Source organism: Diceros bicornis, chromosome 16 (assembly GCF_020826845.1).
Source record: "Diceros bicornis minor isolate mBicDic1 chromosome 16, mDicBic1.mat.cur, whole genome shotgun sequence".
Taxonomy (NCBI): domain Eukaryota; kingdom Metazoa; phylum Chordata; class Mammalia; order Perissodactyla; family Rhinocerotidae; genus Diceros; species Diceros bicornis.
This window is the reverse complement of record NC_080755.1, coordinates 29,283,644-29,300,491: the sequence shown is the minus strand read 5'-3', so window position 1 is coordinate 29,300,491 and position 16,848 is coordinate 29,283,644. Positions and strand designations below refer to the sequence as shown.

Here is a 16,848-nt window from a genome sequence, read left to right as displayed (position 1 = left end):
TGCTGCCTTCTGGAACATTAAAAAACAAATTTATTATCTGTTGACCATAATGTGTTTCCTGAGCTTTGTCACTCAAGAGGTTAAGCTCTGGAAAATACACACTTCTCTTTCAGGTTCATGGACATTCTTTCTATCAAAATGGCACGAGTTTCTCTGTGGCTTTCATCAAAGACAGATGAGGGAATTCCTACAAAACGGGCCCAAGGCAGCACAATGACAGTTCTGTTTAGGGGAGTAGGAGTGTTGGTGCCAATTTAAGGACTCGTTATGATTGTGGAAGAAAAATATTCTGAGGTATGTCCAATTTCACTACTAAAAACTTGAAAAAGTAGCAGCTGAGGTTCAAGATGAAGCTGTGTATCAACAGCTATAGAAACTAAAGACCTTAAGATGACAAATACCAGCCACCTTTGGTTTTCTCACCTTCTTGTCCTCCCACTCCATCTGCCTGCCGAATCCCCAACCCTGGGGAAAACATGCCACCTCTCTTCTCCACCATAGCTCCTAGACTAATGAAAGTTCCCGACAAAAGATGAAGGCCAGTTTGAACCGCCATGAATTTTTTGCTTCCCAAACTCCTTGTGCTTGATTTTTACCCAACCTCTCCCCATCACTTCTGTTCTGAAAAAGTAAATACTCCCTTTCCTCTCTAACCCTCCATCATTGCCCTTGACCTTCATTTCTCCCTCCAGCTTCAGGGTTGTGCTCCACCAATTTCCCCCCCTTTTCCCTGTTTTCAATGATTCCTTCTCCGTGGACCTTTCTCTCCTCTTAACAAATGTGCTCATTGTGCCTTATCTTAAAAGCAAACAAGAATGGATCAAGGACAATACCATTCTCCCTCCAATCTCACTTCCTGAAGCTACCATCAGCTCCCCCTAACCCCACGCCAATCAAGTGTTTTTATTTTCCTGACAAATTTATTAAAGGTGGAATCTGCTCTTACTGCATCCACTTCACTCGTCATGCCCTTGTTAAGTCGCTGCAATCTAGGTGTATGCACTTAGCATTTTAACAGGCCAATTATCTAAAGGATTATTAATCACCTCCTAGGAGTCAGATTTCTTTGGCCTATTTTCAGGCTTCAACCTATCTGATCTCACCACAATTAATATTCGGCACTGTTGGTGATCCCTCTATCTAGAAATTTCCTACTGTTTGTTCTCTGATGCTGAGCTTTCCTGTTTTTTCCCGATGTTCATCTTTTTCTCAGCTTCCTCTTGCCGTTTAAATGTATGTATTCCCAAAGACCAGTGCTTAGTTTACTCTTTTCTACATAGGCTCTTTTATTCTATGGCTTCAAAATTGGATTTTTATGCTGTCTTAATTTCCTTCCCCAATTCCTCAACCCACTCCTGGTCCCATCATTCCACTGAATGGCCCCCAAGTTGAGAAATCCAATGGATTCTTTTCGTCATTTTACTTGACTTCTAAGATACTGTTGGCCATTCTGCTCCCTTCCTTCTGCTTCCCTGACACATCATTCCTTTGTTTCCTTTGATCTTTCTGGCATCTTCCCTGCTTCCTATGCAAGCCCTTCCTTTTCTACCTGAACATTAAATGTCCAAGTTCCACACACAATTTCCTATTTAGATCTCCTCTTAGATGTCACAAAGGAATCTCAAACTCAGTATGTTCAAAACAAACTTACAACATTTTCCCAAATCTGGTTGTCTTTCAGCACTTCCTGAACAATACCACCATCCATCCAGTTGTGTGAGACAAACCAAGACATCATGCTTGACACTCCCTCTCTTTTACCCTAATGTCCATCCATTACCAATATACAATCTATTTTATCTCCTAAATATCTCCCATATTTGTCCGTCTTCACGACCACTATTTTAATCCAGATGAACAAGAATCCATCTAATGTACCAGTACGTGTGTGTTCTTGTGTGTCTGTGTGTGTGCACAGATGTAACAGGCATATCCCTATTTTGCAGATGAGAAAACTAATGCCGGGTGGGGTTAAAGAACTGCCCCCAGTGGCAGATGTGGTCATTTAAAACCAAGTCTGACTCCAAAGTTAGGGGCCACAGGAAAGGAAAATAAATTACAATATTAAGCTAATTATATGAATGTATAAAAGAAACAAGAGAATGGCTTTTTTATTTTTCTCAATGAAAAGATAATACTGTTTGTAACAGCAATTATGTAATCATATCACCCACACCCAGTGCAAGGAAGACAGTAAAATTTAAAAGATACCCCTATTCTACCCACCCATCCCCAACTTTATTTTGAAAACCTTCAAAGCTATGGAAAAGTTGTAAGAATGATAAAATGAACATTGATATAGCCTCCACTTAAATTCACCTATTGTTAACATTTTACTACTTTTGCTTTATCTCTTTCTCCCTCTCCTCTCTCTCTCTCTCTCCACACACACACACACACACACACACACACACACACACACACACACACACTTTTTTCCTGGAACCACCTGAGAATTAGTTGCAGACATCATGATATGTTAGTCCTGATATCTTCGGTATATTTAAAAAAATTTTTTTTAAATAATGCCAGATTTCCAATGGTCTCAAGTCTACCTGGAACATAACCATGAAACCAGAAAAAAAAGATTTCATAACAGGGAGGAAAATTGTGATTACAAAGTGATTACCATCTATTTTATATTGTTATAACTATTTCTAATCCATTCTTTTTTTTTTTGAAACAAAGTATGTTTATTTTATTTATTTATTTTTCCCCCAAAGCCCCAGTAGATAGTTGTATGTCATGGTTGCACATCCTTCTAGTTGCTGTATGTGGGACACGGCCTCAGCATGGCCAGAGAAGCAGTGCCTCGTTGTGCGCCCGGGATCCGAACCCAGGCCGCCAGCAGCGGAGCGCGCGCACTTAACCGCTAAGCCAGGGGGCCGGCCCTCTAATCCATTCTGATTGGAGGCTGGGCATAAGAAATTTGTATTGTTTACAAAATTAAGGTTACTGATTTCACATATGGGATGGAAACAAATGGTTTCTGAAGATTTCAATGTTTAACTGTCCAGTATCACAACTGGTGTTTATAATAATGACCCTAATTTTACAAGAACACATTCTGCCTGGTAAAGTCTGTTTTTTATGGCAAGGATGTTTATATTTTAGAAAGGTTTTTATCCACAAAAGTTTAAAAAATTCGAAGTTCATTCATCCTCAATGACTTCACTTTTGGACAAAGCTGGATAAATGAGGTCTTGCTGAATATCATCACATAAAAATTGGCACTGCCCACACAGGAGACAGGATGCATATTTCATGAATTTCCTTTGAAAGTTTATAGATGATGATCCATATTTAAAGGCATAAAATCAGTTCATATTCTGGTCTGTACTGCCAGAAATTAAGCAGTAAAACTATTTCAGTCAAAATATAAGCAGACTACTTGAAATTTCTCAGAAAAACTAGACAGAAAATGAAATCTATTCCTGGAGTATTATTTTAACAACCAGCTTTCATAATATAAAGTGAATAGCTTTGCTTTTTTAATAGTTCAAATCATGGTCATTAGGCTCATTACATCTAGGTCACTGCTAGGAAGATAAATGTGGTCAGATAGACAACAATAAAAATCATCCCCAGGTGTTAACATACCGACTGCTCAGAAGAATCAATCAAACACAGTAAAGCACAGGAGGGTCTGAGCCACTTTCTAAAAGGAAAGTGACTCTGTGACTTCACTATCACAATACCTGCTGTGGGGGAGTTTGCATGGTGAGACTTTTTTGGCAGGTTGAAGATCTGTTCACCAGGGTCGGGAGGAGGAATTGCATCTTGCCCTTGTCGCGCTTCAACGGGATCATACTCCTTCCCATCGTAGTTAGCATCATAGAATTTCTTAAACCACTGAATAAAATCCAGGTTGTCCTGGAAACGCCCTTTCACTAGCTTCTCCACTGGAATTACCTGCAATATAAAATCACTGTGTGACTCACAAACCTCAGGGATGTTTTATTTAATACGACTAAAATGTTCCCTAAATATAACTATTTCCTACATGTCTGCAAATTCATGACCACTGGTCTCTCTCCCAGCTTCTTAGCCAGCTGTATTCTAGAATTCATATAATTTTTCATCATATTAAAGAAAAATTAAATGAAAATGTTATTCTTGGTTCTCCCAGAATATTTAATTCTTCTGAACAAACCAAACCAAACAAAGAATATCTTTAGCTGTCGAGAAGGGCTGATTCTCCTTATAGTATGTTTATTGCCAAAGCATCTCCCCCAAAAAACATGGGCCTGGGATGTTGCGCTGTTTCAAGATTGATGGATTTTCCTTATTTCTTTGTAATACTTGGTCCAGTTGTCTTGGAATAAACTCATAAGGATTATAGCCACTAGACAGTGCAAATGAATACAATCCAAATCATTGCCAACATATACCAGTCTAACAGTTCATATGAAACAAAATGAGCTTCTATGGGGTTTGTTTACAATGTAGAGAGACAAGCATGAGAAGAACTAACCGCAATTTGGGCCCAGTAATTCATGGGCTACACACAAGCTCAGCTAGTGTGCCCTGGGAGTGCAGAGGAAAAGGAATGGAGTCTGATTAGGGGAATCACAGAGAGCACTCTGGAGGAGGAGGTGCCCAGCATTCACATCAACTTCTGAGACGAATCTCAGCTTTTCATGGGGTAATCTTTCCTACTGGCAACCTAAAGAGCCAATCAGTATTTCCTTTAGAGGTTTTATAGGATCCTTCAGAATTATGACAGGAAAAAAATGTGGTGTGATTGCTTAATTTTAATTCAGTGCGCTGCCATTTTTGAAGGAAATGGAAAGGTATCCAGCTATCCAAACTGCACCATTACCAGATTCTTACCTCCTCATCTTTGGGTTGGAATCCTAGTTGGATGTGAGCCATGAGAGTTATAAAGCTAGGGAGTGAGTCAGATTGTGTGTATGCAAGAGTGTGTGAGTGTGGGGCTTCACACTGTGTGATGACATGAATGGATGCTGTATACATGATGTTTTCAGCAAGGCTTTGCCACCTCAGGAGCTATTTACCATTGACATCCTAAAATGGATTCATCAGGACCACTTTAAAAGTGCAGAAAGACCTTAAATACCAATGAAACTTTGAAAGGAAAAAAAGCAACTGAAGCATTTTAGTTCATCCATTAAACTAACTCATTAGAAATAAATTTTTCAAAAATGTTTTTTATGAAGCTAAAAATTGAAAATAAATCAAGTAAAGAACAAAATGTAGAGAAGCAAACTTTTGGAGGAGACAGTGTTTTTCATGAAGACTCTTCCAGTAATGGAGACTTGGGTGCCAATATCTCACTTCTCCCAAACTTCAGTAAAGTCTGCCCACATGGAAGAATTCCTTCCACACGTGCACTTAATTAACTTTTCACTGTACTATATAAATATTTTCATGTTTTGTGATTTATAAGTTGTTTATGCTGATATTGTTTTAGAAAGTGCCTGCTTAGAGCATAAGGCCCTTTAACACACTACTATACTTTGCTTTCTGCCAAATGTGAAAATTTATAAACAGTTTTAGATGACAGTACTACATTAGCCACTCAAGGAAGGCACTTACTTCTGTTGGCTTAATTTTGCCCTCCCTATCAAAATGAAAGTTCTGAGGGCATAAGTTCAAAATCTGAGAAGACAAGCAAAATGTTGCACAGAAGCCTTCCACATGCCGTCAGGCTATGACAAGCATGAACAGGACCACTGTCTTTATCCAAGGACTTTTGGGTAGAATCATAGCTTATTAAGCTAGAGAGGCCAACAAAGGTCATCAAGGCCAATCTCCCTCCATTATAAGAATTTTATCTTCAACATTCTTAATGATGGCTCATCCACTCTCTGTGCGTACACTTCCAGAGATATGGAGCCCCCAATTTGTTAAATACCAAGTTCCATCAATAAACCGATGAATGGGTATTTCTTTTTTCAATCTTCAAGCACTTCCAGAGAAATAAATGAAAAAGACTTAAGTGATGCTGCTAATAAGTAAGGAGAACTTACAGCAGTGGTTTTGAACCTATACAGAAGGAGCTAACTGGAAATTAACCACAGCAAAGGACAGAAAGTTGAAAAGAATTCAAAAGGTTAAAATGTTTTGAAATAAAAATTCTGAGAAAACAAGAAGCCAAGATTTTCTTAATATTTTGATAAAAATGCTTTGATTTAGGAATATATTATTTGCATCAAATTAAAAAATATATACTGTTTAGCAAACTTTTCTCTTTTCCTTTAACCTCTATCTCTTATAACCCAGTATTTTATTTTTTTATTTCCATAGCCTATTTATTGCTACCACCTATGCACAGACAAGTTTTCCATTTCTCCCCTGCTGGTCTCTTTTCCCTCATTCAAAATTCATTTCTTTCCAAGACTATTCCCCCTAAGAGATATATCCTAAATAAAGAATATAAATCGAATATGTATTTGAATAGCAGGAAACATGCCCGAGACTGAGTGGGCTCTCCCACTAGTCCTTTACTGGGGGAAAAAGGACTTCAGTCTAAATCCATTTGTATCACTCCAGGACAAAATTATAAAATTCAAAGGAGAAAAAAGGACAATTTATGGACACTGACTGAGAATCTGACACTGACTGAGTATATACACTATGCTGGACACTTTCGCATGCATTCCCTCACTTTAACTTCATAACCACAGGGAAGACGGTTTTAGTTCCATTTTATAGATGGGTAAATTCAGACTCAAAGAATTTATCTTTTTAAAAAATTTTTATTTATTTATTTATTTTTCCCCCCCAAAGCCCCAGTAGATAGTTGTATGTCATAGCTGCACATCCTTCTAGTTGCTGCATGTGGGACGCGGCCTCAGCATGGCCGGAGAAGCGGTGCGTCGGTGCGTGCCTGGGATCCGAACCCAGGCTGCCAGCAGCAGAGTGCGCGCACTTAACCGCCAAGCCACGGGGCCGGCCCAGACTCAAAGAATTTAAATAACTTGCTCAAGTCAAGGAGCTGGGATTCAAACCCCTGGTGCTTCCACTGTAACATGCCATTTCTCCAAAGGAACAAAATACACAAGAACCACAGTGGCATGTGGCAAATATAAAAATTTCTCTTCTGCAATGCTAAAACATAACATTTTAACATTAGTAATTCCTGTTAGAGTTTTTAGTCTAATGGCTACAAGTTTAGAAATCTCCTTAAATAAAAATCTCATACAAATATGGGAAGTGAGAGTTGATGCTTTATGCTATGAAGACTCCAACCTACCGTTGCGATATCAAGATATATCCCACTGAAACGTTTTTGGATTTTTGCATATCTGTGCCAAAACAACAATTGTAAGGAAAGACAATGCATCTTATGGAGGTACAAGTTAGTCTCCTACCTTATCAACATTCATTCGCTTAAACGATGCCTGCAGAAGTTTAAAATTGTGAATATACTCATGCTCCAACTTTGCTTGAAATTTTACTTTCTTCAAACTAATGCAGCCAGGAAAGAGCATGTCCATGAACTGGCAATAGGCCGCTCCTGGAAAGAGACAAGAAAAGTACTGGCATGAGTCTGACTGCACCCAGGTGCAACTGAGGATGGCTAGGAACGAAGGAGCCATCATCACTCAGAGCCTTCCTGGCCGGGTGTGCTCCTCTCCTCACTGCACTTACACCTCCTTGTCCACCAGGGCTGGGTGCTGGAGGGAAGGGTCATGGCTCGATGCAGCGCCTGCCACTTCCCCGTTCACCACTGTGGTATGGACATTGCATTCACCAAAGCATCACCAGGTTCCACGAACAATGAACAGAACTTCATACTTTAATGCCAAGGAAATCAGGGTAAGAATAACTCTTCTTAGTTTCTATCAGAAAAAAAGGAACGTATGTTTTTTCTTCCATCTACCTGCTACCTGCTCCAAGCCATCAAAATATATAAATTTAAGAGAAAAATGGCAGAAAATCTAAACATGAGAAAACTCCAAAGGTTCTCATGAAATGTGTAGCTCAAAAAAAAAATACACATGCGCCCAAGCTGTTTTATATCCATCTTGCAAAATGACTTAGATAAAACTATATAACTAAGCCGTCTAATACCAAAAACAGTTGTATACCAATTTAATTCCAGTCCAGAGCAATGGGGTTCCGATATTAACATGAAGGATGAAGACATGGAGACTCTGAAAACTTACAGAAGTTCAGAGTCATGCTGTTTATGACTGAGAAATAAAATAACAGAAATGTTCAATGAATCTCCTGAGGAAATGGTCATAAAAGAAAGTCAGTCTTTGATTATTTTTTTATAAGGAACTCTTAAGATCATGACAATTTCAACCAGAAAATCCCGGCAAGATCATGTTTACTGATTCATATCTTCTTAATAGTAAAGGCAAAAGGCGTTTAGAAAAAAAAAATTCAAAGCCAGAACAATTATTTTTCTTTTATGAGGAGGAAAAGCAATTTAGTGGCAAGAATGGGGACAAGCAGCCATTTTTGTGTTCTCTTTCCTTCTTTCATTCTCCAGATCTCTTGGTCTGTTTCTATAAAGCATCATGAAGGGCTCCCCTCATCCTTTGGTATCAAGGTTTTTGTGAGAAGCCTTTCATTCCATTCAGGTGACTCACCTTTACACGGGAGGAACCCACTTGGTCTCATGTCAAATAGATGTCAAGCATCCTTTACTGAGATAGGAAATCCAAGAAAAGAGAGAACAAGATATCAGGGATCTAAGTGGTGCTAGAACAGGAAATGGTGGGGCAACTCATTATATATAGATAAGAGCATAAAGTGTTGAAATATAGCCATAATAAATATCACTTCCAAAGTCTGCATCAGTGATGCTTCCCCTTGGATGCCAATACTCTGACATGAACTAATCAAGCGGATGAGTTCTCTTAAAAACAAGATCAAATTAAAATAACCAAAACAAAAGGCATTAGGGGAGGTAAGAGAAACATCATGATCTTAGGGGGCATTCTTACAGTCATTATCCAGTTATTCAGTTCTTCCTTTTCAAGTGCCACCAGATGCAGCAAATTCGAATAGCCACTTTAACATTATTTTTATAGAGATGGGGATGTCTGTATATAACTGTCTCATTACCTGCTTTTTAAGGAGTTATTTTCACTTTTGTAGTGTTGAGCATAAAATTCACCTACAGAAACCCAGATACAGTTATGTGCTGTATAATTACATTTTGGTCAACAATGGACTGCGTATACCGGTGGTCCCATAAGTTTAGTACCATAGAGCCTAGGTGTGTAGTAGGCTATACCATCCAGGTTTGTGTAAGTACACTCTATGATGTTCACACAACTATGAAATCGCCTGATGCATTTGTCAGAATGTATCGCTGTCGTTTTAAGCGACACGTGACTGTATCTATATATTCTTAAAAAGCAACTAACCAAATCACACACCTTTCAAATTTAAAAAGCTTTTGAAAAAAAAAAAATCTTCAAAAAGGAGGGAAGGATGGAAAGAAGGCAGGAAGGCTCATCTCTAATTTCATCATACAGAGCAAAACCACTGTTCATGTCCTGGTATATACTATTCTAACTTTTTTTTTTTTTCTTTTAAACAGACCATGATTCCCTTTCTGGGTCATTAAATAGTCTCTACTGACATTTTTTATTGGCTTTCTGATTTTTATATCATGTTTAGCAACTTCCTCAAACCAAGATTACATAAGTATACACGTGTATTTTCTTCAAGTACTTTTACGGTCTCAAGTTTTACATTCACATTCTGAATCCATGTGGAATTTATTTTGGTCTATAACATAAAGGATGGTTCTAATTTTGGTTATTCCAAATGTTAGTGGAAATCTGTCATTTTTGGCTCCCCAGCATTTGGACATCTTCCTATCTGAGTTGATGCTACAGTGCCCTGCCTCCCACCATGGTACCGAAGGTGGGCAAACATCCCTTTCCCCACTCTCACCAGTAAAGATGCAGGCCAGTGACGCAAGCTCTGCATTTGGATGCTCCTACCTGGGTCACTATTTCATTACTCCAAAAAGAAACTCCATAGCCATTAGCAGCCACTCTCTATTCTCTCCTCCCCCCAGGCCCTGGTAACCACTGATCTATTTTCTGTCTTTATGGATTTGCCTATTCTGGACATTTCATATAAATGGAATCATAAAATATGTGGCCTTTGTGTCTGGTTTCTTTCACTTAGCAAAATCTTTTCAAGGTTCATCCACGTTGTGGCATGTACCAGAACTTCATATTTCTTTTTATGGCTGATTAATATTCCATTGTATGAATATACCACATTTTATGGATCCACTCATCAGTTGATGAACATCTGGGTCGTTTTCACTTTTGGGCTATTATGAGGAATGCTGCTACGAACATTCACGTACAAGATTTTTTGTTGACATAAGTTTTCAATTCTCCTGGAATATACCCAGGAGTGGTATGTGGTACCTATATGTTTAACATTTTGAGGAACTGCCAAACTGTTTTCCAAAGCAGGTGCGTTAATTTTACATTCCTACCAGTATTGTATGAGGGTTCCAATTCCTCCACATATTCACTAACACTTGTCTGTCTTTTTGACTCTAGTCTTCCTAGTGGGTGTAAAGTGGTATCTCATTGTGGTTTTGATTTGATTTTCCTAATGACCAATGATGTTGAACATCTTTTTCATATGCTTTTTGGCCATTTGTACATCTTCTTTGGAGAAATGTTTATGCAAATCCTTTGCCCATTTTGAAATTGGGTTGTCTTTTTATTGGTGAGTTGTAAGAGTTCTTTCTACATTTTAGATACAAGACTCTTGTCAGATATCTGATTTGCAAATATTTTCTCCTGTTCCGTGGACTTTTTCACTTTCTTGATGGTATCCTTTAAAGCAGAAAAGTTTTTAATTTTGATGAAGTGTAATTTATTTATTTTCTCTTTTGTCACTTGCGCTTTTGTCATATCTAAGACCTCACTGCCTAATCCAAGGTCACAATGATTTACACCTACATTTTCTTCTAAAGTTGTATAGTTTTAGTTCTTACATTTAAGTCAATGATCCATTTTGAATTAATTCTTGTATATGGTGTGAAATTGGGGTCAAACATCATTATTTTGCAAGTGACTAGTCAGTTGTCTTAGCACCATTTGTTGAAAAGACTGTTTCTTCCCCCACTTAATTGTCTCAGAACTCCTGTTGAAAAATCAATTATCTGTAAATGTATGGGTTTATTTCTGGACTCTTAATACTGTAACATCTATATGTCTATCCTTACGCAATAACACAGTCTTGATTATTGTAGCTTTGTAATCAGTTTTGAAATCAAAAGTAGAAGTCCTCCAACTTTGTTCTTCCTTTTCAAGACTGTTTCAGCTATTCCGGGTCCCTTGTATTTCTATATTAATTTTAGGATAAGTCTGTCAATTTCTGTAACAAGGCAGCTGAGATTCTGATAGGGATTGAACTGAATCTAGAGATTAATTTGGGAAGTACTGCCATCTTAACAATATTAAGTCTTCTAATCCATGAACATGGGATGTCTTTCCACTTAGTTTCTTTCAATGTTGTTTTAAAGTTTTCAGTATATGTCTTGCACTTCTTTTGTTATATTTATTCCTATTTTATTCTCTAATGTTATTGTAAGTGGAATTGTATTCTTATTTTCAGATTGTTCATTGTTTTTTTTAAAGCATATGTAGTTTTTTTTTTTAATTAATTAATTTTTTTCCCCCAAAGCTCCAGTAGATAGTTGTATGTCATAGATGCACATCCTTCTAGTTGCTGTACGTGGGACGCGGCCTCAGCATGGCCGGAGAAGCGGTGCGTCGGTGCGTGCCTGGGATCCGAACCCGGGCCGCCAGCAGTGGAGCGCACGCACCTAACCACTAAGCCACGGGGCCAGCCCAAGATTGTTCATTGCTAATGTATAGAAATACGATTGATTTTTGGATATCATGACATCTGCAAATAGAGATAATTTTACCTCTTTCTTTGCAAAATGAATGCTTATTTCTTTTTCTTGCCTAAGTGACCTGGCTAGAACCTCTAGTACAATATTGAGTAGAAGTGCTAAGAGTGAACATTCTTGTCTTGTTCCTAGTCTTAGGGGGAAAGCATCTAGTTTTTCACTACTAAGTATGATGATAGGTGTGGGTTTTTCATAGACAGCATTATCAGATTGAGGAAGATCCCTTCTATTCCTAGTTTGTTTGGTGTTTTTATCATGAAAGGATGTTGAATTTTATCAAACACTTTTTCCTGCATCTACTGAGATTACCATTTGGCTTTTGTCCTTTATTCTATTAATATGGTGTATTACATTGGCTGCTTTAATCCCATTTGATCATGGTGTATAATACTTTTTATATGTTGCTGGATTCATTCTGCTAGTATTTTGTTGAGGATTTTTGTGTCTATATTCATAAGAGATATTGGTAGTTTTCTGGTGATATCTTTGTTTGGTTTGAGTTAGAGGGTAATACTGGCCTCATAAAATGAATTGGAAAGTGTTCCCTCCTCTTTTATCTTTTAGAAGAGTTTGTGAAGGATTGGTGTTAATTTTTCTTTAAACATTTGGTAGAATTCACCGAAGTCATCTGGTCTTGGACTTTTCTTTGTGGGAATTTTTTTACATTATTAATTCAATCTCTTGTTATATAGGTCTATTCAGAATTCCTATTTTTTTCTTAAGTTTCAGTAGTTTATGTCTAACTGCTTATCTATTTCATCTAGGTTATTAGAAATTATTGATTTTTAAACATTTTATTTTATAATTCATGAGTTCTAATAAATTTTCAGTTGATTCTCTTTGGTTTCCTGGGGGAAATAATGCATAAAGTGATACATTTGTTGTACTATATTATATAGAGTATATAATATATATATACACTTTTTTTTTCTTTAATCAGAATATCTCATGTTCTTCCTCTAAGTCTGTTATTGGCCACTGATTTCTGATACTAAGGAAATATTTCTCTATTTCAAGTGTTACCAAGAGTTGTTATTGGGAAGGGATACTGAATTTTATCAACTACCTTTTCAGCAACCATGGAGATAATGTTTTTCTCCTTTGATTTATTAAAATGATCAATCATATTCACTGATTTCCTAATGCTGAATCTTCACATTCCTGGAATAAGTCCTACTTGGTGATGTTTACTAAGTTTTCATTACAGTGCTAGTTTAGATTCCTAAATATGATTTTTGCACCTATACTTTTGAGATGGTCTGCAACGTTTTTGGTGTGCTTTTGTCCTATTTCTTATCATGGTTCTTTTAAGCTTAAAAAATAAATTGGGAAACTTTCATATTTTTTGAGGGTCTAAAAGCTTGAGCACTAAAGTAAAAAAAAAAAAAAAAAAGATCTGGGCTTTTCACACCTTCGCTATGCATTTCAGAACCACATGAGCATCAAATAAGTTGAATAATTTTTTTCAGTAAGCAATGTAGAAGGGTAGATCATCTTAGCATTTCCAGTAAATGATATATTACATGATCATCTAGCTATTATATCATATGTCATATTTTCTAGAGTCAAGCAGCCTCTCTGAGAATTTTCAAGAAATATCTATTGGCTTTGGGAGTTATGCTGAAGATTTGTTGCTATTGCCTTTGGTATGTCCATTTGGGCATTTTCAACTTCCAGTTCCTCAAATCTCTAGTGCCCAAGAGACATCATGAAAAGGATACCTTGAAATTAATTATTGCTACTAAGATCATCATCAAGAGTTCTTGTTGGGGCAGGAACCTATACCAAGGTATAACCTGAACAAGGCTGTTGTATTCTGATTGCCACCAAAGGTTGACCCTCCATTTGTAGTCTGGATCACATCTCCTCTCACCTTCTCAGTGATGTCACTCCTCAACTGTCCTTACTCTCTCTTGCGATGGCAATTTCTCTCTCTATGGATTATTCTTACAGCATGCAAACATGCCCTAGTCTCATTCAACTTTGACAAAATAAAAAAAAAAAAACCCTTCCTTAACTCCACATCATTCCTTTAGTTACTGTACCATTTATCTTCTAGTCACAGCAAAACTTGACAAAATTATCCCTATTTCCATTGTTTCATCTACTATTCAAACCAATTCAGCTGTCTTCCAATCTTACCATGTTCTGGTCAAGATCATCAATAGCTTCTCTGTTACCAAATCTAAGTCACTTTTCTTTCTTCATCCAACTCAACCTCTGAATAGTATTTGGCCCTGTTCCCAACTCCCTCCCTCTTGAAATTCTGTATTTTCTTCCTTAATTGGACAAAATGGGCACCAACTAACTGGAAAATTCAGGAATCCCTGCTATTGTCCTGGAAGTCTCAGCCAGACACAAATTAGAATGTTTCTCATTGACAGGTGTACAGATTTTTGGATCATTTTGTGAACCTTACAACAATGTGGCCTACATTTTGCACCGATTCCACTTTTATCAAATTATGCCAAAGTTACCATTATTCAGATCATGTACCACCCCTTGCTAAGGACACTACAGTGGTTTTCTATGAAACGACTACAAAATCCAAATTCCTTCCCTGGCCTACAATGACCTGTGACCAGGCCTCCATCCATCTCACCCTTGCCTAATTTCCCTTTAGGAAGCGCCTTTCACACCGGCTTCCTTGCTGCTTCTACAACACCTCCTGCTTTATGACTTTCACACAGGCTATTTCCTCTGGAACTCCACATTCTTCTTGCCATTCAGATCAAGGCTTAGCTATCATCTCCTCAGAGAGGTCCTCCCTTACCAGGCCATCTGCAGTAACCCTCCAGTCACTCTTCATCACCTCATCCTGTTTTATGTCTGGTATTTTGTTAATTCTTACTCTGGTTTATGGTTTACCCTCCCTTACTGGAATGTAGGTTTCAGGTGAACTTGTACCTTACCTGTCTTGGTCCCCTCTGTATTCAAGCCTTTAATCCAGTACCTGGCATAGCGTGGGCTTCAAATATATAGTTGAACCCCAACAAAGGCTGCTAAAGAGTAAAATTCTAATGTTACCAAAGTCCCACGTAAGAATAAGAGTTGCTATTACATATTTTTTAGAGTTGATGGAGTATAAATAAATTTTAAGAACACCAAAAAAACAACCTAAACCAAGAACCACTCTGGAGACCGAGTCTGCAGAAAAGTGAAAGATAAGCTTGAAAAAGCTAAATATAAGATAACACGCTTAGGTAAAAGCAACCCAAATTGTATGATGATATGCTCACTAAGAGATTAATTTTGATGGGCTATGCTCTGAGCCCACCAGCTCACAGTGCTACTGCAATTATGAAGGTCAACAAGATTCTGGAAATGATCAGGAAATAAGCAGAAAAAAGGAGAATATTCTGTCTTTGTACAGTGCCATGCTATGCGGGCACCTATAGCCCTAAGAATAGTTTCAGTTGTTATACATCAAAAGTGACACAATGGAGCTGAAATGTCTGCAGATAGGAATCCAAAATGAACAGGTGGGGGGAACTATATAAATGCAGAACTCAAAAGTGAGTATCCATACTCAAAGGTTTCAGGGATACATGATTTAAGTCTATGAAATCATGAAAGGCATGATAAGACAATCTCATTTGTATCAGATCCCAGGACTTCAACAGTAAAATAATATCAGGATATGTGGACATTTTTAAAAGGAAATTTTCAGATAACAAAAAGGAAATAATACATTTATAGAATATATTATGCCAAGAAATATAAGAAATGAAAATACCTCTGTTTGTATAAAATCTATTACAGCCTTCAAATCTATTTTTAACATTCTGATCCCACAGAGGTAAGTATTTTTATCATCATTACCCTATTTTATAGCTTAGGGGAACAAGGCTCAGAAAGTCATCCAGCTAAGAAACAGAAGTGGAATTTAAACTTTGAGCTCAACTTCAATTTTTTTATTTTTCCTCTTCTCTGTGCTGCTTCTAGGAAATTACAAATGAAAACTCAAAAGTTCAAAGAAAGTTTAGAAAATTTTCTAGGTCATAATCCTATAAGGAGTCACAAAGGAATCTGCAAGAGAACATATGAACCTTTCAGACTGATGTTAGGAGTGTCTGTTACACCTTTCCTATTCATGGACTCCAGGGCTGGACAGATAGATCATTAATCTGCCCCAATGTCATGATTTCATAATTTAATATATACTCATAAGAATGTCATCTTACATATATATGTAATATATATATACAAATATAAGCATTTCATATCTCTCCCTCTTACTCCCTCCCTCTCTATATCTATCTACCTACCTACCTACCTACCTATCTAATTACTGTCAAAATCTCACAGCACTTTCCCAGAAATGTGACATAATCTGTGGAGAAGACATCAAGCTATATTGGGTTCTGCCACAAACAGCTACTCAAATTGCTCATCTGATTTTCTCATGGGCCAAGGAACTATTATACAGAAATGTCTTTATCATTGCGGGATTTAGTTACAACTTTCCGCAATCTTATTTGGTATTGACGAAGGGTCAGAAGAAAAGAACGACAGCCTTAATTTACTGGACACATCTATGCAATTATACGTTTAGTTACAGATAAATGATTTGTAAAAAAGCTTATTCTCTCAAGCTAGTATCAGAGAGGACCAGGGAGGGGGCAGGGAAGGATAGAGAACTGGACTGTTGGTCCTTGATCTAAGCCTTGAGCATCGTGAACGGACCGTGACATGTCATCACACCCTTCTAAGCCAACAGTATTCCTATCTGCAGCATGTCAGGTCTGGCTAGATCTCTAAGCTCTAAAATGAGATGATTCTCTCATTCTCAGTCTGTCACCAACTTCTCTTTTAAGGGATACTTGATATTTCTGCTAAGTAGGAGACAATAATGCTTCACCTTCCCATGACTAAGACTGTGGCCAGCACTCTTGCTTCTAGCCATCACCATCATTTGTTGTAGGTGCTAGAAGAGACGCTAGTACACTGCTGCATCTGGAGGGGGC

At 37.6% G+C, this 16,848-nt stretch overlaps 1 protein-coding gene across 4 annotated transcripts in view; it reads right to left on the bottom strand.

The window, feature by feature from the left end:
- The window catches only part of MAPRE2 (microtubule associated protein RP/EB family member 2), a 144,176-nt gene that overhangs the window by 33,478 nt on the left and 93,850 nt on the right, over positions 1 to 16,848 (bottom strand). For all 4 annotated transcript variants that reach the window (XM_058556980.1, XM_058556982.1, XM_058556979.1 and 1 more), the window contains 2 exons: positions 7,338 to 7,483; positions 3,699 to 3,912 (listed from right to left, as the gene is read on the bottom strand). In XM_058556980.1, the coding sequence (XP_058412963.1) occupies positions 3,699 to 3,912; positions 7,338 to 7,483 (360 nt within the window). The remainder of the gene's footprint in view (positions 1 to 3,698; positions 3,913 to 7,337; positions 7,484 to 16,848) is intronic.